The following is a 26,923-nucleotide window of genomic DNA, read 5'->3' on the forward strand; positions in this document are numbered from 1 at the left end:
GTTTTTTTGGCAGCTTTCGAGGTGGTAAATTATAATTTAATCCTTTGGATAAAAGTGAAATCTGGTCCTGCGATAGTGTACACGAGGAAAGATTTGTAACCTGTTGATATGTCGGTTCGTTGGATACTGGGTGAGGGGGTGTTCGTGAACTAGCCGACATATTCTGTGGTAGTGCGTTATGTGTCTGTGGGGGGGATGTCACCCAACTCGTGTGAACTTGGTCGCAAGCTCGCGACAATGTGTTAGAATTCGCATGAACGTGTCTTGAACTCTTCGATAATGTTTGCAACTTATTAACGTGTCTGTTTTTTATTTCTGAGGCTTGTGCTTCCCGTCGCGAATCTATGGAGGTCTTCAATACAGACCAATCGTTCGGATGTAGATAATTTTTTAATTTATCGCGAAGCTTCCTAACCTGGGAAAGGTATTTTTGTTTATCCGAATATCGAGATTTTAAGGCAAGCTTAACAATATTACGTGATGTCGCCAGTGATAGTTGTTTTATGCCTGAAATTTTTTGATTTAAATTCAGTTGAGGCTAACTACATCACCTTTCGAGACAAGGTGTACAAACAAATTTTTGGATTACCAATGGGTTTGAGCCTGAGTGGCTTAATGTCAGAGATCTATCTCTCAACGATTGAGCAGATACATTTGACACCTTTTCGTCCCCGTATCACATACTATGGGAGGTATTTAGACGATGTTCTAGTTATTATCGATAGTAGTACTATCCAAGACATTTTACATTCGTTCAATAATATTCATTCTAGACTCAAATTTACATTGGAAAGGGAAGATACGGATAGTAAGTCATTAAACTTTCTAAATTTCACGCTTACCCGGGACTCGAACAAAATACAATTTAGCATCTATCGAAAACCCACAAACACCGGCATGCTTCTACATTATAATAGCTACCACCCGTTCACCTACAAAAGATCGATTATCTTTAATCAATTTCTAAATGCCTATAAATATTCAACGACGGATTCTGCTTTAGACTCAGAAATACAAATATTAACTAGCAGATTCTTGAACAGGGGTTATCCCATTAACACAATAAATCGAATTAGGGTACAAGCTAAGGATAAGATACAAAATACTGCACCAATCAACAATAGTAATATCAAAAAATACTTTATTTCTGTCCCATATGTTGAACAGTGGCACAAACAGCTTAACAGATTCTTTAAAGATACCGAATTTAAAATTATAGCTAGGCCTATACGGAAGTTACACACTATACTGAACAATCGCTCGGTTCTTTCGGCGTTCGCAACACAAATTAATGATCTAGTATACAACATTTCTTGCGGTGATTGCGACTCGTCTTATCAGGGTTCGACGCGGTTTTCTCTTAATATCCGTGTAAATCAACACGAAGCCTCAGTTCGTGCTTCTCGTTCAGCAGCGTCAGAATTAGCCTTTCATGCCATTAACGAAAAACATACTTTTTTATTTAACGAGGCCAAAATACTTAACGTTCAACGTAATTATACGCGACTATTAATTGCAGAAACCGTTGAAATTAAATTACACGAGAATTCTGTTAATGTTCGGCGGCCATATTTGATCTCCGATGCGTGGACCTTTACGGGCATGCGCGAAGACACATAATCACTATTTAAGTTGCAGGTTTAGCCGGATTCGGTAATTTTCATTCCTGTGATCACGACAGTCGGTCGAAAAGCATTGTCAGCTTCAGGAAGGAAAATCGTTTTGAATATTTTCGTTAGATTCTTTTAATTGCGTTAATTTGAATTTTAATTGTTTTGAATTGATTTTGAATTGTGTTAAATTGATTATTTAATTATTTATATTTTACTTTAATTATTTATATTTTACTTTAATGTACCGGTAAGTTGTCGATTTTTTCGTTTTTTCGTTTTTTCCGTTTTAATTTCTGGAGGGTATCATACGGAAGTGTTCCACGTACTATCTTGAGGTAAACTCCTCTTATTAATTTACTAGTAGTATGTATCGTATTTCCCCATGTATAAGATGCAACTTTTTTTGAAAAATTTGGGGTCTAAAAACTGGGTGCATCTTATACAGTGGTTGTAGATTTTTTTACTTGCATTTCCCGCTTTTTTGCGCTTGTTACCGGTATATTAGGTTACGTTTTGCCACGTTCTGCCCAGAAATGGCTCAGAAAAGATTTTTGTACAGTGCTGAATTCAAGTTATGAGAAGTTGTATGAATTTTATGATGAATAAAACTTGAGTTCAATAACTTTATGTAATACATTTTTTTTCAAATTTCGGGCCCCAAAATTAAGGTGCGTCTTATAGATGGGGAAATACGGTAAGTTAAAATCTCTAGTGGCATGTTTCCACTTATTATACCCAGTTTTCACTATATGTTCAACTTGCTGAGTCTGATTATGACCTACATTTGTACTAGAAAACAGAACACAATATTTACAATATGTAGCATTTTCTATTTTTGAATAGGCTAACCAGTTGTATTTTCTCAACCAAGAAAATTGAAAACGTCTATTGAACTTTCCTTTATGATCGGTAGATCCAGGAAATTTATAGTTAGAATCAGGAACCCAAACACTACCCAAAGTCTTGATTAAATCCACAGTAAACATTTTTTTTGTCTTTAAGTAATGCAATGTCATTAACTTCACACTTTTCATTGATTTGAACTTCAATTTCCTCTGCATTTGCTGACTTCATATCCTGGACTTCAACAGAATTTTGATGCTCAGATGCACCATCATCACTTGTTTTGAATTTTTTTTGCGACAAACTGCAACATTGAACTTTGTTTTTGTTTTCCCATTTTATCTAAAAAAAAAAAAAAAAAAAAAAAAAGAAACCTCAAGTCCAAGTGAAATTTTATGTAGGGTCTTCAAATTCGATGCTAAGCATGAGGATCTCGGAAACAGAAACAGATGCAAGATCAGTTAAATTGGTGTAAATTTCGTAATTGGGGACCTAATCCATAGAAAAATAAAAATTTTTGTTTTCGAGAATTTCGAAAAAATGTAAAATTTTGAATTTTCACTTTTAACTTCTGAGGAAGATGTGTTTATAGTTTTTCTGTGAAATAAAAATTGCACCACTGGTCAGATAGTTCTCAAATTGTTCTCAGATAGTTCTCTAGTAAACTTTATTAATTTTTCAATGGATCATTATTAGGCCACAATTACACAACACTGTCCCAATTTAAATTACTTCTTATCTCTTACATGCAGTTTGCTAGAAGCTAGATCCCCAAGCTTAGCACTGCATGTACGAAGAAAAAAGTGAAATATAATGTGGAACATGTACTTTTAATGAAAAAAAACTTGTCTTTTATATTGAGTAATTTAGTCAATAAACGTATGCTGGTAAATTAAAGCCTAACAAAAGCAACTGTGAGAATCAACGAAATGAAATCTAAATTTTTTACAAATACTCAATATAAACTTTATACACCAATTTAAAACCTAATTACCTCCTTTCTATTTTTCACCTCTTGCAATTAAATTTATTAAAGCGCAGATTATAAATTTTCACAGAAACACAAATTGTAACTACACCAAAGAAACACATACAAACAAAAGCTGCAAATCGCACTGATGTCACTTTACAACTAAGCTGAAAATCTTGTTAGGTATTAGCCTACCTACTTATTATGCATATTTACAGCTGAACTAGACAAACGAAAGCTGCAAAATCAGATGTGCGGAGCTTGGAGCTCAAGCTGATAACTTCAGTACAGTAAGGGACATTGTTGAACTTTCGTTTGTGTGGTGTTGTCAAATAGTAATTAAATTGAAATTGGAATAGTGTTTTGAAATATGGAAAATAGTCGTAAAATGTAAAAATATCAGAGTAGAGTATAGGTGTAACCAGTATGGGGCAGCCCCATACTGGTTACACCACTGACCTAGTGGTTCCTTTTTCTGGAGATTCTTAATGCATGAAGAGTCACTGCTGTAATCAGATCAAGAGTCACTGCTGTAATCAGATCAAGAGTACTGCTGTAGAAAGCATTCATCCAATAAATCAAGAAAATTTCTGATTCTCTGAAGGTGACCAACAAACAAGTCCAAAAGTTAAAATCCCCATTACAAGACATTTTAACATTTACTGGCCCATTCTATTTGTCTGTGTAGCTGTTTATTATACTCATCACAATCATTTAGCTTATATTAGACTCCTACTCATTTTAATTTTCCCAGTGCTTTTGTCATACCAAACCGACTCAACATTGCAGTGGCCATCCACATCAACTGGGCACTGCCTTATATTCTATAGGCTCCTTAACAACGAGCATAACTCCTTCCTTTTTCCATTCCATAAATATTATACTGACCACATTCAAATTCTGCATCTCTTATGTCTGAGTGACACCATACCTCTGACATCTCTACAATGTCTGAATTTCATGACCTAACCAGTACTGTACAGGTAGGACACGTTTTACGGCATGGTTAGATTCCAGCAAAACAGGGTCGTAAAATGAAAAGTCGTAAAACAAGACCAAATTATAATGTAATTGAATGCGATAGGTTCCAAAATTCCCAAAATTTTTCCAAGTATGCACTAATATTTCTGATCTTTATAAATAATTAAATATTTTAAACATTTAATGCACATGTTAAAACATGTGCATTAAATGGATTTTATTTTATACTTATATATAAAGTAAAATTTTACTTTGGTCCTGTGGAGTCATCATTTGAGTATGCATTTACTCAAGTGATGACTCCACTACTGTTTCGTCCACATTAAAAACTAAATCAGGGTGGTAGTTGCCTTCGTCTATTAAGCGTTTAAATTCAGAAGGATACTCTTCCACCACTGCAAAGTCAGCACTAGCAGCCTCACCAGACACTTTCACATTGTGAATTTTACAACAGTTTTTAAACTGATAAAACCACCCTTTGCTGACCGTAAATGTTTCAGTGCTACCAGACTCCTCACATATTTCGTAAAATAACGACTTTGCCTTGTCCAGAATTACCACCTCTGTAACAGGAATGTTATATTGGTTCATATCATCAACCCACAACACTAACAATTTCTCCATTTTTTCCATTGTCTCACTGCATGAGACAACGGAAAATGCTTAGAGCTCATGGTTACACAAAAATTATTATTAATGAGAAATAACACTGTGTAACCCATTAACAATTGAGGGAAAATTCACACCAAAACGAACATAGCACATTGAATGTAAACAACTCTTGGCGTAGCTACCATTCCACCCACAATGCACCACAAAAAACAAAAGAAATGCTTAATGTGTGTTTGGACTTGCAGGTGTTGCTGCAACGTGTTACTGAGTTGTGATTTTTTTGTTATTTTCAATTTTTTCAGGTAATAATTTGAAACAGTCGTTAATGTGAAAAGTCGTAAAATGGGACCTACCTGTATTTCAAATTCATCAAATTTGAAATACAGGTAGGTCCAGGTAGTAAATACAGGTTGTTTACTCTACTGCTAGCATTAGTCCACAAGCAAGAATACAAACTTGTTTTTGCTCTTAGTAATTCTAATACAGCCTGTGTATTTGCTTGTCTCATGACAATCTCCAGCAGGCCTTGTAATCTCCAACACCTTTCTTCCCAGGCTGCTGTACATCCCAACAGAAACAGTGCAAGAATCACGTTCAACTCTACTTGTGACTAGTAAGCTATTAGTCTGTGCATCCATCCCCTCGTGCAAGCTAGAAGTTTTCAGACCTACCTAACACTGCCTTGGCAGCATCTGCAAATATTATTGTACTTTTATTTATGTGTATTACATCCTGTAAAAAGTCTCTCCTGTTAACAAGCAGACAATCTTAGAAAAATTCTACCCCGTAAGCTTTGCACGTTTCCTCTAGAGCTGAACTGATTGCCAAGGCTCTCATTATGTACTTTCTCTTATGTCTAGGCAGATTTGCACACACTTTCAAATTTAATCCTAATTTATGACTTTTCTCAACATTTCCCTGTACCTTTTAAGTAAATTCTCAGATCTTCTATTCTTATCATTAATACCAACACATACAACACACGAGGGGGGGTCTCAAAACATTAGTACCCTTACAAAAAATAATAGCCCTAGAAAGGTGAAACTTTACAGGAACTTTAATCCTTTTCTATGTACTCTCCATGTATAGTAACACATTTCTCTCATCTATGGATCAGTTGTTTAATACCTTGATCATAGAAGTCAGCACTTTTTTGTCTGAAACCACGATTCCACTTCACTGATGACTTCCTGAGACAAATCAAAGTGGCATCCACGCAATGGTTTCTTCATTTCTCGAAACAAGAAGTCTGATGGTGCTATGGCAGGAGAATAGGGTGGGTAATGTAGTAGCACAAATCCAACAGCTGGTGAGAACACTGCATTCGACATTGCTTCTTCAAAGGCATCAGCAATCTTGGAATCCATCGTGGGAGACCTTAGACACGTGCAGATTGTCATGTAAATGAAATGAAATGTCATGTAAAATGTCATGTAAATGACAATGAAACAAATTGTCACACATCTGTCACTCAGCACCAGCTGCTCAACCTTTGCAACCATCACACTGTCTGTGGATGTTGACGGCCTTCCTTCTCTTGGCTCTTCAAAGACATGTGTATGATCACACTGGAACTATCACTGACTCTACTCAATCATTTACACTGAAAACTGCTGTACTAATACCTTGAAGTAACAAATTAAGTTCTTTGATTTGCAAAAAAGACATGGCCGTCATATCCAAGTGGTCAAGCACGAAGGTACTGAACATAACACTTTGAGTAACCATCATTCAAGCCTGCACATATGGAACTAATGATATTAATGAATAAAAGATCTGAGAATTTACTTAACTACTAAATACAATAATGTTCTTGTATTTCTCCATCTTGTGAATTTCTCTAACCATATCATCATCCCAGAGTACAAACAGAAAATTTATTTATTTTGTTAATATCTGTTAAGTTGGTTGGTTGGTTTAGATTTTATTGGCGCATTAGCAACTTAGGCTATAATGCACCAAGACCAGGTCATATATAAAAAACTGTTAAGTTGACTAGTCTTCGCAGCCATATAGGTTCCTTCCACTACTCCACAAAATAAAAGGGATAATTTTCAAAATAAAAATGTGGAGTATATATATCTCTGAGTTTAAATAAGTGCATGAAAGCTTTGCTACAAAACAGCCTCCTAATTTGTGTGTGTTAGAAAAACATCATGCAGACTGTCCATTTCTTTACAGTGACTAAACTAGAATTGGTAGATCTTTTTGATAAAAATTACTATTTTGACAGCATTAGTAAGAACTTATTTTTAAGCATTGAAACATTCACTTCAATGCTTAAATGTGGGTAAGAAGTTCTGTATAGTTCACTATCGTTGATTTTGTGCTATCAGCACAAACACCATAGCAGCATGACCAGTCAATTTGTTTTTCTTGAAAAACAGAGTTAATAATATTAAAAATGTCCTCACCAGTTGTACGTTCATTCTGGTAAAGGAAAGCAGAAAAGCATATTTTCCTCCACCTGTAACATTGATCAAGTATTGCACAAACAGAATAAAACAACTAGATTAGAAAATGTCCATGACCTCACCTAACTGCAAAGCACAGAATGAAAATTTTCCCTACACTGTTTAAAATGGTAACTCAACGTTCAGAAAAATCACATATCCCTCATGATGCAATGTTATTATAAAAAGATATCAGATTAGTTTTTCCTGAGCCTTTTTGCCAAGCATACAATGAACAATGGTTTTAAATAATTAAACATTACATTAATAATTACAACAAAAAAAATTATTCACAAATATTCCTATATATAAAATAGAAAAAAAAAAGAAAAAAAAAAAAGATAACATTAATATGGGGACCTACCAAATCAGTTATTCCAGCAATAGTAAAAATTATAAGCGAAACATTATAGATACCATCAAATACAAGATAACCAAGGACTGGAGTAAGACCTATCCGTAGAACACACAGGCCATTTGGAACTGTCATAACATTTTCATTCTGGGGAGGGAAGGAAAAATTTCAAATTTTTTAGAAACTATTCGCCTTGTCATATAAAACAAATCACTTATGTCAAATACTGAGTTCACTAGCTAGAATAATTTGAGCAACATTTTACGTTGCCAAAATTATTTCGAAAAATTTAAGTAAATAAATACATCAATTTACTATAGAGGAAAATATTACAAGTAATATTTAAGCAGCATATCTTTCTCTACAGCAGCAATGAGAAGGGTTTACAGCAGGAGAATATAAGAGTAACATTATATCAAGATTTTAAATAAATACATAAAATAATTAAACATTACATTAATAATTACAAAAATAATAATAATAACAGAGAAAGGCAAACAAAATGAAATTAATATAGATTACAGCTAAAGCAGAATTAACATTATCCACTGCAAGAGAAGATTAGTATCTACAATTTCATTTTATGCTGGTAGATGGCAGAAGGGAGAGAAAATAATCAATGTTGTAAGCTCTAACTTTTAGAACTTTTTATTGCATACAAAATGCACATGCCGTACACAATACCCTTCACGGGTTTAACCTGTAATGAGGCACACCAGTGTTTTCTGAGGATCACACATGCACTTGAGTAAATAGGGCAAAAAGTTACTTCATTTATAGCCATAAAAATTAACAAGAAATCATTCAAAATCATTCATTTTTTTATGTGACTGTTATTTTCAATCTATTTTTAACACAGCTGTGTTTAAAAAAATCCATTTTTATATTAAAAAAATATATATTTTTTTAAATTATTTTTTGAAAATAAAACCTCTGTGCAATGCTTCAGATTTGATTTACATCCCCTCTCTTATTCGAGAGTTTTCAAAATTATCTCCCTTATTATCTCGACTGATAGCAAGCAAAATGTCAATCAAAAAACTTGCACACTTCAACTATTATACAGCCAGGCTCTTCCATATTACAAAGCTAGAGAATGTAAACAACTGGATATGTTGCCACAAAATTTAAATGGCCCCCCTCCGGCTAAAATTTAAGTGATTCTTGTGGTACTGTAAGGTACTGCTCACTGATTTTAATCAATATTAATAACATACTATTCGATCGAGGTCAATGCAACAAGAGCATGTAATGTTAAATTATTCTGCAATTAATTTTTGCTCTGGATCACTTAAGTCACATTTATAAATAACAGAAAATTTTATAATATTGTGAAGCATTACACTTCCCCACCTGGCTATTTCATAATGCTACCCGGCTGGAAAAATTTTTTGGGAGAACACCGAATACCATAACTGATGATAGAACTAAAGTGGTAGAGGAGAAATTTTCTGTTTCCTGGTGCACTCTACAGAGATCGAGTTTCATACCCCAGAAAGCCCATAATGCTCTAGAACGCAGTTGCTGGATTTTTTCTTTATACATAAGGTTTTTGTCCATTACCACCCCTAAGAATTTTAGGGGCGGTAATGGCGACAAGAACATGCCCCACAATGGAGGGCTGCAGAGAGGCTGCTGGATTGTAATCTGCTGGTGCTCTAGGTGAGAAGATGATATATTTCGATTTTTCAGGGTTTAGTTTAAGCCAAAAATTGGCAGTGTATTCACAGAAAGAGGACAGATATTTGTTCAGAATTGATAATTCCTTTGCCTGGTCTGGTAAATGATAGCAGGGCTTGAGAGATAATATACAATATCACTGGCGTAGGCCATAAACACAGGTATCTCATTCATTAGCAGAATAAATATTGCTGAAAATAGCAGTGCAGACAACGATCCACCTTGGAGTATACCAACTTCCACATGTTCTGTGATGCAATTATTCCCTTGCTGGAAGGTAAGAAACCTCTTAGTTAGTAGATTTCTGAGGAGCTTTGAGACATTACCTGTGAAACCATAGTAGTTCTACAGGAGGCACATAAGAGGCTTAACTTACACTGAGTCAAAGGCCTGTTTCAGATCCAGAAAAACAGCATGAAGAACATACATAGCCTTGCTCCCAGGCTTGAAGAATTTTCAAATTCAGAGCCTGTATGCATGTTATTGGTGATCTTTGTGAGAGTGCATAATGTGTATGCTGATGTCTCTGGGAAACGATCTGATTGGCAACCACTTTGAACATGCACTTCTCTAGGCACTTGAGAAAAGGGGAGGAGATTGAAATAGGCCTATAGTCAGCAGCTGAGGTCGGATTTTGTATATTTGAAACTGGTTTGACTCTATAATTCAGCCAAGTGGTTGGGACGACTCCCTGTTGGAAAATTCTGTTATACAACTTCGTCAGCTCATTGCTGATGAAGTAGAAAGCAACTTTAAGGTAAAAGGTGGGAATAGAGTTTTCCCATTATTTATTTTATTTTTTTTATCAGACAGGGCATTGATGGACTTGATTAGCTCCTCTTCCCCAAGTGTCACGTTAGTGAGATTAGTTATGTCATAGTGGGCACCATTCTAGGGGAAGCCAAAGTCTTCCCCTAAAACGGTGTCTGTTTTGAAGAACTGGGTTACACAATTGCAGCATTTTGCCAGGTCTAAAGATTCTGTTGACTGGATGTGATTGGCCGAACAGGATCGCTGGCCACAAGCTACCCTCTTCTCCATGAATGAGTTGATAGCTTGCTTCTTGGATTTCTGGGTGTGTAATTTTATTACAGACCTGTTAGTATAACTTCTGTTCCAGGGAAAATAATGGAGTCACTGGTTAAGGAAGCAATGCAGAATCATCTAGACAAGACTGCAGTGATAGTTCAGACACAGCATGAGTTTGTTAAGGGGAAGTCTTCTCTGACAAATTTGAGTGGATACTATGATGTGGTCACTAAGGAACTGGATGCAAAAAATAATTTGGATGTCATATACTTGGATTTTAGGAAAGCTTTTAATACTGTTGCACATGGAAGACTACTGTCCAAATTTGAGCAGTATGGCATTAAGGGCAAGTTGATACAATGGATAAAAGGATGGTTGAGTGGGAGAAAACAGACAGTGGTTATCAATGGACACTGCTCTACATAGACTAATGTTATTAGTGGGTTTTTTGTTGGGCCCATATTTGTTTTCGGTATTTATCAGTGATATTGATGATTGGTTTGGTTTTGGTTTTTTTTGGCGCATTAGCTTCTATGGCTATAATGCGCCAAGACCAGATATTGATGAAGACATCAGGGTTAATGTCTAAGTTCACAGATGATATGATGGTTGGCAGGGTTGTTAATGACAGTAATGACAGTACGCTACTGCAACAGGATCAGGAAAAGTTGAGCAGATGGGCTGAGAGGTCGCAACTGAAGTTTAACATTGACAAATGTAAGTTTTGGTTTGGTTTTGATTTTATTGGCGCATTAGCTACTAAGGCTATAATGCGCCAAGACCAACAACACCACACCAACAAGACCAGCAACAACACCAGCACACCAACAAATGTGAGTACTGCATATCAGTAGCAGTAACCCCAGAGTAACGTACCAACCAGGTGGTACTACACTCAAGGTAGTGGTTAATGATAAGGACCTGGGGTAATTGTGCAGTCAGATATGAAGTTTTCTGAGAAGTGCAAAAAGGCTGCAAGAGTAGCTCATGGTGTCTTGTCAATGATAGACAGGAATTTTGCTAGCAGCGATAATGGGGTGTTGTCCCATAAGGCAATGGCCTAACCATTGCCTTGTATAAGGCAATGGTTCGGCCATTGCCTTATACAAGGGTATAAGTACTATATACAGGTCTGGAAGCCTCATTTTAGGAAAGATGTAGAACTGCTGGAACGAGTACAGAGAAGGGCAACGAGATTGGTGAGTGGAACAAATGGTTGGTGTTACCATGAAAAGCTTAAGTTCTGCAATTTGCAGCTTCTGGAGACTAGGTACCTGTGAGGTGATCTAATTGAGTGTATAAGGTCTTGAATGGATTGAGCAATTTATACCACCTGAGGGGGCATAAATTCAAATTGAGGAAAGACGATTGTAGAATAGAGGTGTGGAAATTCGCCTTTAGCCTGCAGGTGGTTGATAGTTGGAACAAACTTCCATCTGTTACAGTGGAGGTCAGCAACTTAAATAAGTTCAAGACAGAACTAGGCAAACATTTGGAGTGAATGGATGGGTGAAATGTGAAGGGTTTTTTAATTTTTTTTTGGCTGATGCTATATAAGCTTGCTTTCTTACATCATACACCTCTGCTAATGCTAAGAGACCAGAATACCTGGCAACCATTTGGACAAGAAGCGAGTTTTCTACTCTTGGCCTATACAAAATATAATTTTGACTGATTAATAAATACTTTACAATTGTTGTCCGCTTTGATGTAGGCAGAAAAATGAACCTGGAGATTTGGAAACAAGCCAATTGTGATATGCAACATTCTTATCTTGAATAGTCTAAGCCTACTTATTGGGAAACCAAGCTTTAGATAAAGGATGAGATTTTAAGGTGGAGTAAGGAATAAAGGATTTCATCCCTAAAAGTGCAGACACATGCACAAATACCACCTTTGAAGTGAAAGGAATCATACCGCGATTAATTAGGACCACTGAGATGAGCAGTGGTTGAATTAACCAATAGTTAGAAATCTGTCAGAAAAAGTAAGTGGGGTTTGGCAGACTGTAAGTGAAAATGGACATCACTGAGATTGGAACCAGGACCAAATATTATTATTAACCATATGGCACAAGGAAACCCAAGGCTTATGCTGCACCAGACAAAATAAAATTTCTGAGTTACCCTGAGAGAGTGAGAGTGAGAGAGAGAAGGGAATCACCAAAACAAGGAGAAGAATGATGATATCCAACTCAAAAACCAGGTATGCCAAGCCCATACTCACCAGCTGTGAGCCCCTGGGGTAATATATTTAGCATTAGTAGAGGCACATAACGCAAGAAAGCAGACTTATACAGCATCAGCCACAAAAAAAAAAAAAAAAACTTGCAATTTCACCCAGCCATTCACTCCAAACGTTTGTCTAGTTCGATCTTGAATTTATTTAAGCTGTAAACTTGAACAATGACATATGGAAGTTTGTTCCAGCAATCACCCACTGGCTAAGGGCATATTTCAAACATCTATTCTACAAGCAACTTTCCTCAATTCAAATTTATGCCCCCTCAGCTGCATAATCTGAGTAACAGAAAGAATCCCATTCCAAATTACTAACACCTCAATCAGTTCACCTTGCAGGTGCCTAGTTTCCAAATGCTGCATTTGAAGAACTTAAACCTTTCTTAAGCATCCCTTTGTTCCACTCACCAATCTCATTGCCCTTCTCTATACTCATTCCAGCAATTTTACATCTTTCCTAAAATGATGCCTGCAGAAAATTCATGTATATCATTGACGAGACACCATGAGTTACTCTTGTAACCTGGCTGCACTGCTCAGAAAACTTCATATCTGACTGCATAATTATCCACACGTCTTTTTCATTCTCCACTATCCTGAGTGTAGTACCACACATTTGGCACATTAATCTTGGATTACTGCTACCCATATGTAGTACTTTGCATTTGTCAATGTTAAACTTCAGTAACCACCTTTCACCCCATCTGTCCAACTTTTCTAGATCCTGTTGCAGTAGCATACTGTCATTACTCTCATTAACAACCCTGCCAAACTTTGTATCATGTGCAAACTTGGACATTAAGCTTGATATACCTTCATCAATATCATTGATAAATATACAAAAACAACAATAGGGCCAGCACCATACCCCCGGGGACTCCACGAATAACATTAGTCCGGGAAGAGCAGTATCCACTGATCACCACTCTTTGTCTTCTCCCACTCAACCATCCTTTTATCCATTGCGGCAACTTGCCCTTAATGCCATACTGAACCAATTTGTACAGCAGCCTTCCATGTGCAACAGTATCAAAAACTTTCCTGAAATCAAGTATTTGATATCAAAATTATTTTTTTTTTACATCCAGTTCCTTTGTGACCACATCATAGTATCCAATCAAACTGGTCAAACAAGACTTACCCCTAACAAACCAATGCTGTGTCTGAATTTTGACTGCAGTCTTGTCTAAATGATCTCATAGTGCTTCTTTAACCCGTGACTCCCTAATTTTCCCTGGAACAAAAGTTAAGCTTACAGTTTTGTAATTACTCATGTCACCCTTTGATCACCCTCTTTGTGAACTGGGGTACATCTGGATCTCTCCAGCCCAATGGGACCTCCCCTAAGTCCAAAGATGTTCTCATAATTATGGCTAAAGGTTTGCTTAATTTTTTTGCTGCTTCCTTCAACATAACTGGATAGATCCCATCCACCCCAAGTGCTTTTCTTATGTTTAACTTCAACAATTTCTCCTCCTCATTGCCTTCAGTTATTGCAAAATCATTTAGCTCCCTATCATAGTTTAATAAGCTTCTGTCCTCCATTTCCATACAGTTGGGATACATTTAAACAGAAAGGGTGAAAGAATATTTGCTATTGCTATCAAGGCAATGTTGGGTGGGTCAGAAAACTGCTAGCTTGGGAGAATTTACAGACTAATAGATTAACAGTAGCCGCAGGCACAGGGGGAAATGATTCTTGCACTGCTTCTATTTGAATGAGCAGCAGCCCGGAAAGCAAGTTGCTGCAGATTTCTGGATCTGCTGGGAGTCATGAAACAAGTAAATACATAGGCTGTTTTAGTGTAACTAAGAGTAAGAACAGGTGTATGTATACTTGCATATACACCAATGCTAGGAGTATAGTAATTAAATTTGATGAATTTGAAGTGCTGGTCAAGACATTAAAGGCAGATATTGTTGGGATTTCAGATGTGGTGTTACATAGATATAAGGAATGCAGAATTGGAACTGGGGGAGTAAAATGTGTACAGAAAGGATAGATAGGGTTATGCTGTTAGTTTTAAGAAACACAAAATCTAAGAAGTGCATACAGTTGACATAGATGGACAGTGCAATGTTGAGTCAGTTTGGTGTGACAGAAGCAGTGGGAAAGCAAAAATGAAGGTAGGAGTTTGTAGTAGTAGTGGCATGTGATGCAAGAAAGCAAGTGTATGAGCTCATGCAGCATCGCCAAAAAAAAAAAAAAAAAAAACTTCACACAACCATTCCCTCTAAATGTTTGTCTAGTTCCTCTTCAAATTTATTAAACCTATCAACTTCCACAACACAGATGGAAGTTTGTTCCAGCACTTAACCACCCGCTGGCTAAAGGCAAATTTCCGCACATCTATTCTACGTCTTCCTTAATTTGAATTTATGCCCCTTCGGTTCGTAATCTGACCAATTGTTATAGGCCTAATGACTCTGATGAGTACAATGAACAATTATAGAGAAATAGAATGGGTCAGTAAATCAGTCTTATAATGGGGGATTTTAACTTCCCACATATAGACTGGAACTTGTGGATTGGTCACTAGCACACTAGCAAAGCTTTTGCGGATTTATTGCATGACTGTTTGCTACAGCAGCACGTAAAGTAACGCTGAGAGCGAAAGAGAAAACCAAGTTTTTTAGATGCCGAGGAAGCAATATTTGTAATGTGCTTGTGCCAAGAGAGATTAGAAGTCGGGGTAATCCCCAAAAGAGATATATCATTTTGCCTAGAAATCGGAGTGCCACTAAACATAAGCGAAAACTGGATAACCAATTACTAAAAACAGTTGGCAAACCATAAGATTGAAGCTTCTTTAGAAGACCTTTATGCCAAACACGATTGAAAGCCATTGAGATGTCAAAAGCAACTACTTGTGTTTCACCGAACCTTTCCATTGAATTAGTCCATAAATGGGTAACATAAGCCAGAACATCACCAGTGGATCGACACTGACAGAATCCATACTGGCGATCGTTGATCAGAAGGAAGGTTTCTAGGTAGCTTAAGAGTTGGCGGTTAATTGATTTCTCCATTACTTTAGAAAGGGTAGAAGTAATTGCAATGGGACGATAATTGGATGGGAGGGATTTGTACCCTTTTTAAGACCTGGCTGGATATGAGCAAATTTCCAAACAGAAGGAAAAACACCTTTGGAATAAGAAAGTGAAAAAAGGAGGCAAAGAATAGGAGTAAGTTCAGGAGCACAGGTTTTGAGAACAAGTGGAGAAATACCATCGGAACCTGGAGCTTTCTTAGCATCAAGATTCATCAAAATCCTTCTGACATCCTTTTGACAGAAGACCACAGGAGGCATTGAATGGAGCGTGTTGGGAATGGTGACAGGTGTTTTACCAAGATCATTAATATATGAGTTGGAAGAAAAATGGGATGCTATCAGGTCAGCTTTGTCCTTGGCTGAAGTGACAACAGAACCATTTGGTTTAGACAGAGGTGGGAGCAGAGATGGGAAAAAGATGCAGCCAATAGCTTTGGCAAGGGACCAGAATGCTCGGCTACCATTAGGGCAGGAAGCAAGTTTTCTACTCTTAGCCTGTCCTGTTCAAACTCTAGTTTGGACTGATTAATAAGTGCTTTACAATTGTTGCAAGCTTTGGTGTAGGCAGAAAATGAAACTGAAGAATTAGAAACAAGCCAGTTACGATATGCAACATTCTTCTCTTGAACAGCCTTACCACATTTATTGGAAAACCAAGGTTTAGATAAAGGACGAGATTTTAAGGTGGAGTGTGGGTTAAAGGATTCCATTCCTGCAAGAATAATTTCACTGACACAATCTGAGCAAACGTTGACATCAGAAGTTTTGAAACAGTAATTCGACCAAGGAAAAGAAAAGAAATCTCGCAGGTCATCCAATTTTGCATTCTTGTAATGCCAAACAACACGAGGTTGGGAATAGCCATGAGATAAAGGCTCCATTGGAGAAGAGACAATCACCAAGCTGTGATCTGAAGTGCCTAAAGGACCTCTCACTTCGAACGTGTACTTAGAAGGGTTGTTTGTGAGAAAAAGATCAAGCGTGTTGGCTGTATAATTAGGATTATCCGGTATTCTTGTAGGTAAATGAACAATCTGTGCAAGGTCATTAGTAATTGCAAAAGCCCCATCAACTCGACGAGCTGGGTCGGTGCGACTAGAAAACGGAAGCCAGCTGGAGTTGTGAACAATAAAATCACCAAGGAAAATTACCTCACTGTTAGGAAAGTTAGACTGGAGAAAGTCAAGTTGCAAAGAGGGGAAGTCAAAAAGCTCCAAGTGATTAGTGGAGTTGGGAGAACGGTAGAGACAACAGATGAATTTTACACAATGAGATAGAGAGATTTTAAGCCAGAGAAGATCAAAGAGAGTAGATTCAAAATTCCCAAGTCTCTGACAGGGAATATCAGAACGGACATATGCACAAGTACCACCTTTGAGGCGAAAGGAAACATACAGCGAGTAATTTGGGCATCTGAGATGAGCAGTAATTGAATCAACCAATAACTGAGATTCTGTCAGAAAAAGTACATAGGGTTTGGCAGTCTGCAAGTGAAAATGGACATCGTTGAGATTAGAATTGAGACCACGTATATTTGTGAAATGAATTAGGAAGTGCTTGGGAGGTTTAGATCTTTTCGCAGATAAGTTTGCTCTATTAGTTTGACAATTCATGGTGTCTTCAATAGTGAGAAAAAGTGGGTGGTACATGCTGTATTAAGTAATGAAATTTTTGGAAATGGCGTACACATGGTAAGAATATACCCAGATCCTTGAGGTTGTCACAGACATTCTCTCAGATATGCCAGACAAGCTATACTTGCTATCTGGGAGTCTAAAACGCTGATGAAACTGATATTCGGGTGACACTCAAGTCAAGTGGACCCAATTTCGGCGAAGTCCGGACGGTCTGTGACAGCCAAATCCTCTGCTTGCACCTTCACGATGGTGGGACTGTTAGTAATCCTGGGTATAACCTCCATGCACAAGTACATGGTGGGTGACCACCCAGGTGTGAACCAACGTAAGCAGGGGTCGAGGTGTGGCGCCCACACCACATGGAGGAACGCCACCCCTCTATGTTACCAGGCAGTACTAGGTGGTAGATGACTCTCATCAACCGGTGAAATACCACCACTTTGCTTATTGGAGGCTTGAAATGGTGGAACCCATGTTTAGTCTCTAGAGCTAAGTTCCGGTCAACCTTTCCCTATCTCTTCCATCATGCAGTATGATTGATGACTTTTGAGGTTATGATGAACGTCGTGGCGAGATCCAATATTCCTTACATTTCGAGGGTACAGCTCTAAAACAGTGTTCGCAGGCCGGCCGCTAGTTAGTAAACCGGACTGAACCTATTGGTAACTCTCTAGGAAGCTTCCGGATCAGCTTGTGTATAATCTTGCTGCCTCTACTCTGCCAGATAGTGACTGGAGGGAGTCCGAGTAGTGTGTATGCGGGGAGCATTGTCGAGGCCACGTTATGTCAAGGATCTGGGTATATTCTTACCACATGTACGCCACATCCAAAAATTTCATTACAGCATGTCCCACCTACTTTTCCTTACTATTGAATACACCATGAATTGTCAAACTAATAGAGCAAGCTTATCTGCGAAAAGATCTAAACCTCCCAAGGACTTCCTAATTCATTTCACAAATATACGTGGTCTCAATTCTAATCTCAACGATGTCCATTTCCACTTGCAGTCTGCCAAACCCCATGTACTTTTTCTGACAGAATCTCAGTTATCGGTTGATTCATCTACTGCTCATCTCAGATGCCCAAATTATTCGCTGTATGATTCCTTTCGCCTCAAAGGTGGTACTTGTGCATATGTCCGTTCTGATATTCCCTGTCAGAGACTTGGCAATTTGGAATCTCCTCTCTTTGATCTTCTCTGGCTTAAAATCTCTCTACCTCATTGTGTCAAATTCATCTGTTGTCTCTACCGTTCTCCCAGCTCCACTAATCACTTGGAGCTCTTTGACTTCCTCTCTTTGCAACTTGACTTTCTCCAGTCCAACTTTCCTAACAATGAAGTAATTTTCCTTGGTGATTTTAATGTTCACAACTCCAGCTGGCTTCCGTTTTCTAGTCACACCGACCCAGCAGGTCGAGATGCTGAGGCTTTTGCAATTACTAATGACCTAGCACAGATTGTTCATTTACCTACAAGAATACCAGACAATCCTAATCATACAGCCAATACGCTTGATCTTTTTCTCACAAACAACCCTTCTAAGTACACGGTCGAAGTGAGAGGTCCTTTAGGCACTTCAGATCACAACTAGGTGATTGTCTCTTCTCCAATGGAACCTTTATCTCATGGCTATTCCCAACCACGTGTTGTTTGGCATTACAAGAATGCAAAATGGGATGACCTGCGAGACTTCTTTTCTTCTTTTCCTTGGTCGGATTACTGTTTCAAAACTTCTGATGTCAACTTTTGCTCAGATCGTGTCAGTGAAATTATTCCTGCAGGAATGGAATCCTTTATCCCACACTCCACCTTAAAATCTCGTCCTTTATCTAAACCTTGGTTTTCCAATAAATGTGCTAAGGCTGTCCAAGAGAACAATGATGCATATCGTAATTGGCTTGTTTCTAATTCTTCAGTTTCATTTTCTGCCTACACCAAAGCTCGCAACAGTTGTAAAGCAGTTATTAACCAGTCCAAACTACAGTTTGAACAGGCTCAGAGTAGAAAACTTGCTTCTTGCCCTAATGGTAGCCGAGCATTCTGGTCCCTTGCCAAAGCTATTGGCCGCAACTTTTGCCCATCTTTACTCCCACCTCTGTCCAAACCAGATGGTTCTGTTGCCACTTCAGCCAAGGATAAAGCTGACCTTCTAGCATCCCATTTTTCTTCCAGCTCATGTATTAATGATCTTGGTAAAACACCTCCCACCATTCCCAACACGCTCCATTCAATGCCTCCTGTGGTCTTCCGTCAAAAGGATATCAGAAGGATTTTGATGAATCTTAATGCTAAGAAAGCTCCAGGTCCTGATGGTATTTCTCCACTTGTTCTCAAAACCTGTGCTCCTGAACTTACTCCTATTCTTTGCCGCCTTTTTTCACTTTCTTATTCCAAAGGTGTTTTTCCTTCTGTTTGGAAATTTGCTCATATCCAGCCAGTTCCTAAAAAGGGTGACAAATCCCTCCCATCCAATTATCGTCCCATTGCAATTACTTCTACTCTTTCTAAAATAATGGAGAAATCAATTAACCGCCAACTCTTAAACTACCTAGAAACCTTCCGTCTGATCAACGATCACCAGTATGGATTCCGTCAGTGTCGATCCACTGGAGATATTCTTCCTTATGTTACCCATTTATGGACTAATTCAATGGAAAGGTTCGGTGAAACACAAGTAGTTGCTCTTGACATCTCAAAGGCTTTTGATCATGTTTGGCATAAAGGTCTTCTAAAGAAGCTTCCATCTTATGGTTTGCCAACTGTTTTTAGTAATTGGTTATCCAGTTTTCTCTCTGATCGCTCACTGGGGGTGATGGTAGATGGCTCTCTGTCTTCTAACTTCTACACTAATGCCGGTGTCCCCCAAGGTTCAGTTCTTTCCCCCACTCTTTTCCTCTTGTATATCAATGACCTTCTTCTATTGACTGGAAATCCTATCCATAGTTTTGCCGATGATAGCACATTGCATTCAACTTTCCATTTTGAGAAACCTTGTCCTGCTCAATCAACTTCAACTTCTCGAAAATCTGCTACCAATTCCTTAAATGCCGATCTTCAGGTAATTCTCCAGTGGGGCAAAGACAACTTAGTTGATTTCAACCCTTCTAAAACTCAGTCTTGTCTTATATCTCACAAAAAGGATTCTTCTACTCCTATGCTTATCTTTAGTGACACTCCGATTTCTAGACAAAATGATATATCTCTTTTGGGGATTACCCTGACTTCTAATCTCTCTTGGCACAAGCACATTACAAATATTGCTTCCTCTGCATCTAAAAAACTTGGTTTTCTCTTTCGCTCTCGGCGTTACTTCTCTTCCAAACAGCTGCTCACTCTGTATAAATCGCAAATTCGCCCTGCCATGGAATATTGTTCCCATATCTGGGGTGGTGCCCCCAAAACCTCTCTCCGGCTTCTTGATTCCATTCAGAAGAGGGCAGTTAGGTTAATTAATGATTCATCTCTAACAGAGTCTCTCCACTCGGTTTCTCATAGATGCACTGTTTCTGCTGCATGCTTCTTCTACAGATACTTCCATGGGCACTGTTCTTCTGAATTAGCTTCTATAATTCCCGCTCTCTCTTTCAAAACAGTCCGAACACGTGCCGCCACCAGTCAACATCCATTTACTGTTCAACTTCAAACCCACAGAACCAACTTTTCATCTTCCTCATTTATTCATTCAACTGCCGTTTTCTGGAACAACCTTCCTTCATACGTATTTCCTGAAAATTACAATCTACAGAAGTTCAAGTCCAATGTCAACAAATATCTTCTTTCGTCTTCTTAACCTCAAACCCAAGCACGGTACTAAGTACTATAGGTCCTAATACCTCTCGTGTTTGGGGTTCACATAAAAAAAAAAAAAAAAATCCTTGACATAACATGGCCTCGACAATGCTCCCCGCATGCACACTCCTCGGACTCCCTCCAGTCACTATCTGGCAGAGTAGAGGTAGCAAGATTATACAATAGCTGATCCGGAAGACGCCTAGAGAGTTACCATTAGGTTCGGTCTGGTGTACTAACTAGTGGCCGGCCTGCGAATACAATTTTAGAGCCTTACCCTCGAAATGTAAGGAATATTGGATCTCGCCATGATGTTCATAACCTCAAAAGTCATCAATCATACTGCATGATGGAAAAGATAGGAAATGGTTGACCGGAACTTAGCTTTAGAGACTAAACATGGGTTCCATCACTTCAAGCCTCCAAATTTTCCATGCACCACTTCAAGCCTCCAGATTATTCATGCATTAAGGATGTACAGATAAAGGAGCCACTAGGATGCACTGATCACAGTGTACTGATGAGGAAATTACTTAAAGACATTGTTGTTGTTATTTAGTTTTTAGGAGCATTAGCAACTAAGGCCATATTGCTCCGGGATATGCGGTGGTCATTTCCTGACCTTCCCACATCCTCCATATTTGGTGGTGACCGGCTTGAACCTCGGTCTAATCAAGAAGCATATGCTACGCACTGCTGCTCCTTCCCACCTGGCTACAGAGGTGCCAACTTAAAGATGTAACTACCATCAGGGGTAAGGGAAGGGTTTTTGCTTTTGTAAAGGTGATTACAGTGGTCTCAGAGATTATTTAAGTTCTATACAGTGGGACCAACTGATGATGTTACCAACAACAAATTCTAAATGGGAAGCATTCAAGGAAGTAATTCTCGAATCTAATATGCCTTTTATTCCAACTAAGAAATACTGTTCTAGGTTTAGGCCCAAATGGATGTCAGATGAACTAATGAGACTTGTGGCAGAGAAGAAAAATGCTTGGGATGCATATAAATTATCAGGCGACAGAGAAGCCTATGGCAGATACAAGCTAGTCTGTAATCAAGTCACAAAGGAGGTTAGGGAAGCAAAGGCAGATTATGGGAAATCTTTGGCAAAGTATGCAAAGAAAAACAAAGACTTCTTTACTTATTAAACTCTAAAATGAAGGGGATGAATTAGATTGGTCCACTTGATATTAGTGGTTTGACTGTAGATGATCTTTCTGAGATAGTTGCCAAACTAAATGAGTATTTTGTCTACATTGAGTCTTGTCTACATTCACATGAGGAGTTATTCAAGGAGGAGGAGAGTGCCAGATGTTTATCAAACTCTAACAGGGAGTTAAATGATTTTGTAATAACTGAGAAAAAAGTGAAGGAGAAATTGTTGAAGCTAAACATAAGAAAGGTACCTGGGATAGATGGGATCTATCCAGTTATATTAAAGGAGGTGGCAAAGGAAGTAAGCAAACTCTTAGCCATAATTATAAGAGCATCCTTGGACTCAGGGGAAATCCCAATGGACTGGAGATGTGCAAATATATCTCCAATTCACAAAGGGGGATCAAACGGTGACATGAGTAATTACAGACCTGTTAGTTTACTCCTGTTCCAGAGAAAATAATGGAGGCACTGGTTAAAGAAGCATTGCAGGATCATCTAGACAAGACAGCATTAGTATTAGTAGAGGCATATGATGCAAGAAAGCAAGCTTATGCAGCATCAGCCAAAGAAAAAAAAAAAAAACACTTTCACTTCACCCCTCCGTTCGTTTGAAACACCTGTGCAGCTGAGCCTTAAATTTATTTAGGCTATCAACTTCCACAACCAGGGATGGAAGTCTGTTCCACCAACCAACTACCAGCTGGCTAAAGTCAAATTTCTGCACGTCTATCCTACATCTGTCTTTCCTCAAATTGAATTTACGCCCTCTCAGGTGATTATTCTGAGCAAGACGAAGAATCCCATCAGCAATGAGCATGCTCAAACCATTCAAGGCTTTATACACCTCTATCAGATCACCTCGCTGGTGCCTAGTCTCCAGACACTGTAATTTTCAAAACTTAAGCCTTTCTTCTTAAGAGCAACCCTTTGTTCCCTTCACTAAACTTGTTGCCCTTCTCTGTACTCGTTCCAGCAGCTCTACATCCTTATTGAAATGAGGCCTCCAGACCTGTATACAGTACTCAAGGTGTGGTCTGACCATTGCCTTATACAAGGGAATAATCACCTCCTTATCCCTGCTAAAAAATTCCTGTATATCATTGATAAGACACCATGAGCTACTCTTGCAGCCCGTCTGCACTGTCAGAGAACTTCATATCTGCCTGCACAATTACCCCCAGGTCCTTTTCATTCTCTACCACTGTCAGTGTAGTACCACAGAGCTGGTACATTGCTCTGGGGTTCCTGTTTCCCATATGTAGTACTTTACATTTGTCAATATTAAACTTCATTTGCCACCTCTCAACCCATCTGCTCAACCTTTCCAGATCCTGTTGCAGCAGCATAGTGTCAGTAGTGTCCTTGACAACCCTGCCAACCTTTGTATCGTCTGCAAACTTCGACATTAAGCTTGATATACCATCATCAATATCATTTATAAATACAGAAAACAATAATGGACCCAACACTGAACCTGAAGGACTCCACTAATAACATTAGTCCACGATGAGCAGTGTCCATTGATTACCACTCCTTGTCTTCTCCCTCTTAACCACCCCTTTATCCATAGCAGCAATTTGCCTCTAATGCCACACTGCTCCAATTTGTGCAGCAGTCTTCCGTGTGCAACAGTAACAAAGCCTTTCTAATATCCAAGTATATAATATCAAAGTTATTCCCTGCATCCAGTTCTTTTGTGACTGCCTCATAGTATCCAATCAAATTGGCCAGGCAAGACTTCCCCTTAACAAAACCATGCTGTGTCGAGCTATAACTGAAGTCTTGTCTAGATCAGTGTTTCTCAATCTTTTTACTCTCGTGGCACATTTTCCAAAGAAGAAAAATTTCGCGGCACACCTACGTAGTCATAGGAGAAGAAATTTCTAAATTACGCGGCACACTTGGAAAATTTTGCGGCACACTAATGTGACGCGGCACACCCTTTGAGAAACACTGGTCTAGATGATCCTGCAGTGCTTTGTTAACCAGTGCCTCCATTAATTTTCCTGGAACAGAAGTTAAACTTACAGGTCTATAATTACTTGTATAAGCCTTTGATCCTCCTTTGTGAATTGGGGTCACATTTGCACATCTCCAGTCTATGGGTACCTCCCCTGAGTCCAAGGAAGCTCTCTCTCATAATTATGGCTAAGGGTTTGCTTACTTCCTTTGCTGCCTCCTTTAATATAACTGGATAGATCCCATCCACCCCAGGTGCCTTTCTTGTGTTTATCTTCAACAATTTCTCCTCCACTTTACTATCAGTTATTACAAGATTATCTAGCTTACGGCCAGAGTTGAATACACCTCTGGCATTCCCCTTGCTAAATAACTCCTCATGTGTGAATGTCAATGCAAAATATTCATTTAGTTTGTTAGCTACCTGAGCAGGATCATCAACAGTTGAACCATCAATATCAAGTGGACCAATCTGATTCATCCCCTTCCTCCTAGAGTTTACATAATTAAAGAACTCTTTGCTGTTTTTCTTTGCATCCCTTGCCACAGCAGTAATAATTCAGACACATCATGGGTTTGTTAAGAGGAAGTCTTGTCTGATCAATTTGATTGGATATTATGATGGAGTCGCAAAGGAACTGGATGCAAAAAATTATTTTGATATCATATACTTGGATTTCAAGAAAGCTTTTGATATTGTTGCACATGGAAGACCACTGTACAAATTGGAGCAGATTGGATTAGCATTAAAAGGCAGTTGCTTTCATGTATTTATGCATCTAATTTAATTTTATTTTTTGTAAAAATGGGTTATTACATTCAATGGTCCTTAAAGGTCTTCTTGGGGCACAAGGCCAAGAGACTGAAATTGCAACAGTTGGCAACCCTCACTAAGAATGAAATATGATTTTCATACTGTTAATAGTTAGTCTCTTCTTCAAAAAAAAAAAAAAAACTTAACCAAAAGGGAAAAATTCAAAATGAAATAAATTCTAGTTTTGAAATTTTTTTCTTTTGCCAAATATACAACTTGATATACCACTTTCTACTAACCAAATATTCTTTATTTTGCTAACTATTGCTTAATTGTAGATTTTTCTATTTAAAAAAAAAAAAAGGCTAATCAATATCTAATACTATGGTAATGAACACATACGAGTTCTTCTATTCGCTCTTTCACTTTTAACTTGGTTTCACGCAGTCTCTGCCTTGTTGCTGCTGTCAATCTGCTGCCATTAGTTCGGGCCAAAATTGCACTTTTAATTCCTTGATAACGTTTGGATGGCGTATTTTGCTCCCAAGGTTTTGGCGAACTTAATGAGAAGCGCTTCAACCGCTTTACTAATTTCGAACGTACAACAGACAGCCAAAATTCTTCCTTTTTATGTCGACGGATGAAACTGTTCTCGAAAGATCTAGATGGCACATCAACTCCATGTCTTCTAAACTTTACAACTGCACTTGGTTTCGGAACTTCATCAAAAGAGATTTTTTTCAAACTCACACTGCATATGCATAATGGTCGATTAGTTTTCCCTGCTGTTTCACAAAGTAAAAAATAACTATTACCTAATAGAGCAAAATTACTGAAATTCCTCGGGTATAAACTTAAAACGGTCATGTTATTTGTGACACAAATATGAACAGTAGTACAAAACTCTTGATATTAGAAGAACTGAACTTAAATTACTGATCCCATCAAATTGAAAGCGCAGCCTCACACTGCTGTTGGACATTGGATACGCGAAGTTCATAAGAAAATTTAACTAAAACTGAGAACAATAAAGATTTTGATTCACTCTCAAATTACATGTCCATTCGGAACTCAATGTCTCAATTAATACTACATTCAAAAATACGTCAAACGAAACGATTAATAAACGCGAAACACCTAAAAAATGTTAAGCTACAAAACTTCAACGAAAGACTGACACACGCTCCCAATTTTGTACAGCGCCCCTTGTAGAAAGATTTCACACTATTTATGAAAAATAAATTCTGCTTTGAAGGGTTAAGCATTAAATTAGCATTAGCAGAAGTAAGGGCGCGTTATCCAATAGGAAAAAAATGCATCTGCCTAGGGCTCCCGGTCAGAGCGGGGGGCCCAAAATCACTGTTTGAAAAACAGTGATTTTTATCGGAAACTGACTTTCTACCTGAAGGTCAATGAACTTGAAGATTAATTAGAAAATTACGTTTTCTTCAAAAACAGTTTTACCGATTTTGATGAAATTTTATTTTGAGTTGATTGAAAAAGTAAAGACTTCCTTGTATGGAACCAGCGCCCCTGATAGCCTTATGCTCAAGGGTGCATAGAACGCTTATTATTATTATTATTATTATTAGCCATATGGTGCAAGGAAGCCTCAGGCTTATATTGTACCAGCAAAGAAGAAAAAAAAGAAATTCCCGTGTTATCCTGAGAGAGAAGTACAAAGAAGAAGGGAATCACCAAGAAAGCAAGAAAGAGAAGAATGATGATATCCAGCTCGGGACCCTGGGTTTGCCGAGCCCATACTCACCAGATGTGAGCTCCCGGGGATA

The 26,923-nt window shown here is 38.2% G+C and overlaps 1 protein-coding gene across 1 annotated transcript in view; it reads right to left on the minus strand.

Annotated features, from left to right (window-relative positions):
• CLS (cardiolipin synthase) overlaps positions 1-26,288 on the minus strand; it is a 119,418-nt gene extending 93,130 nt beyond the window's left edge. The window contains exons 1-2 of the mRNA XM_090379834.1: positions 25,536-26,288; positions 7,837-7,974 (exon numbers count right to left, since the gene is read on the minus strand). Coding sequence (XP_090235960.1) covers positions 7,837-7,974; positions 25,536-26,000 — 603 coding nt within the window. The 5' untranslated portion in view covers positions 26,001-26,288. The remainder of the gene's footprint in view (positions 1-7,836; positions 7,975-25,535) is intronic.
• Between the last annotated feature and the right edge of the window lie 635 nt (positions 26,289-26,923).

Source organism: Mastigoproctus giganteus, chromosome 8 (assembly GCF_048544385.1).
Source record: "Mastigoproctus giganteus isolate SK-2022 chromosome 8, ASM4854438v1, whole genome shotgun sequence".
Lineage (NCBI taxonomy): Eukaryota > Metazoa > Arthropoda > Arachnida > Uropygi > Thelyphonidae > Mastigoproctus > Mastigoproctus giganteus.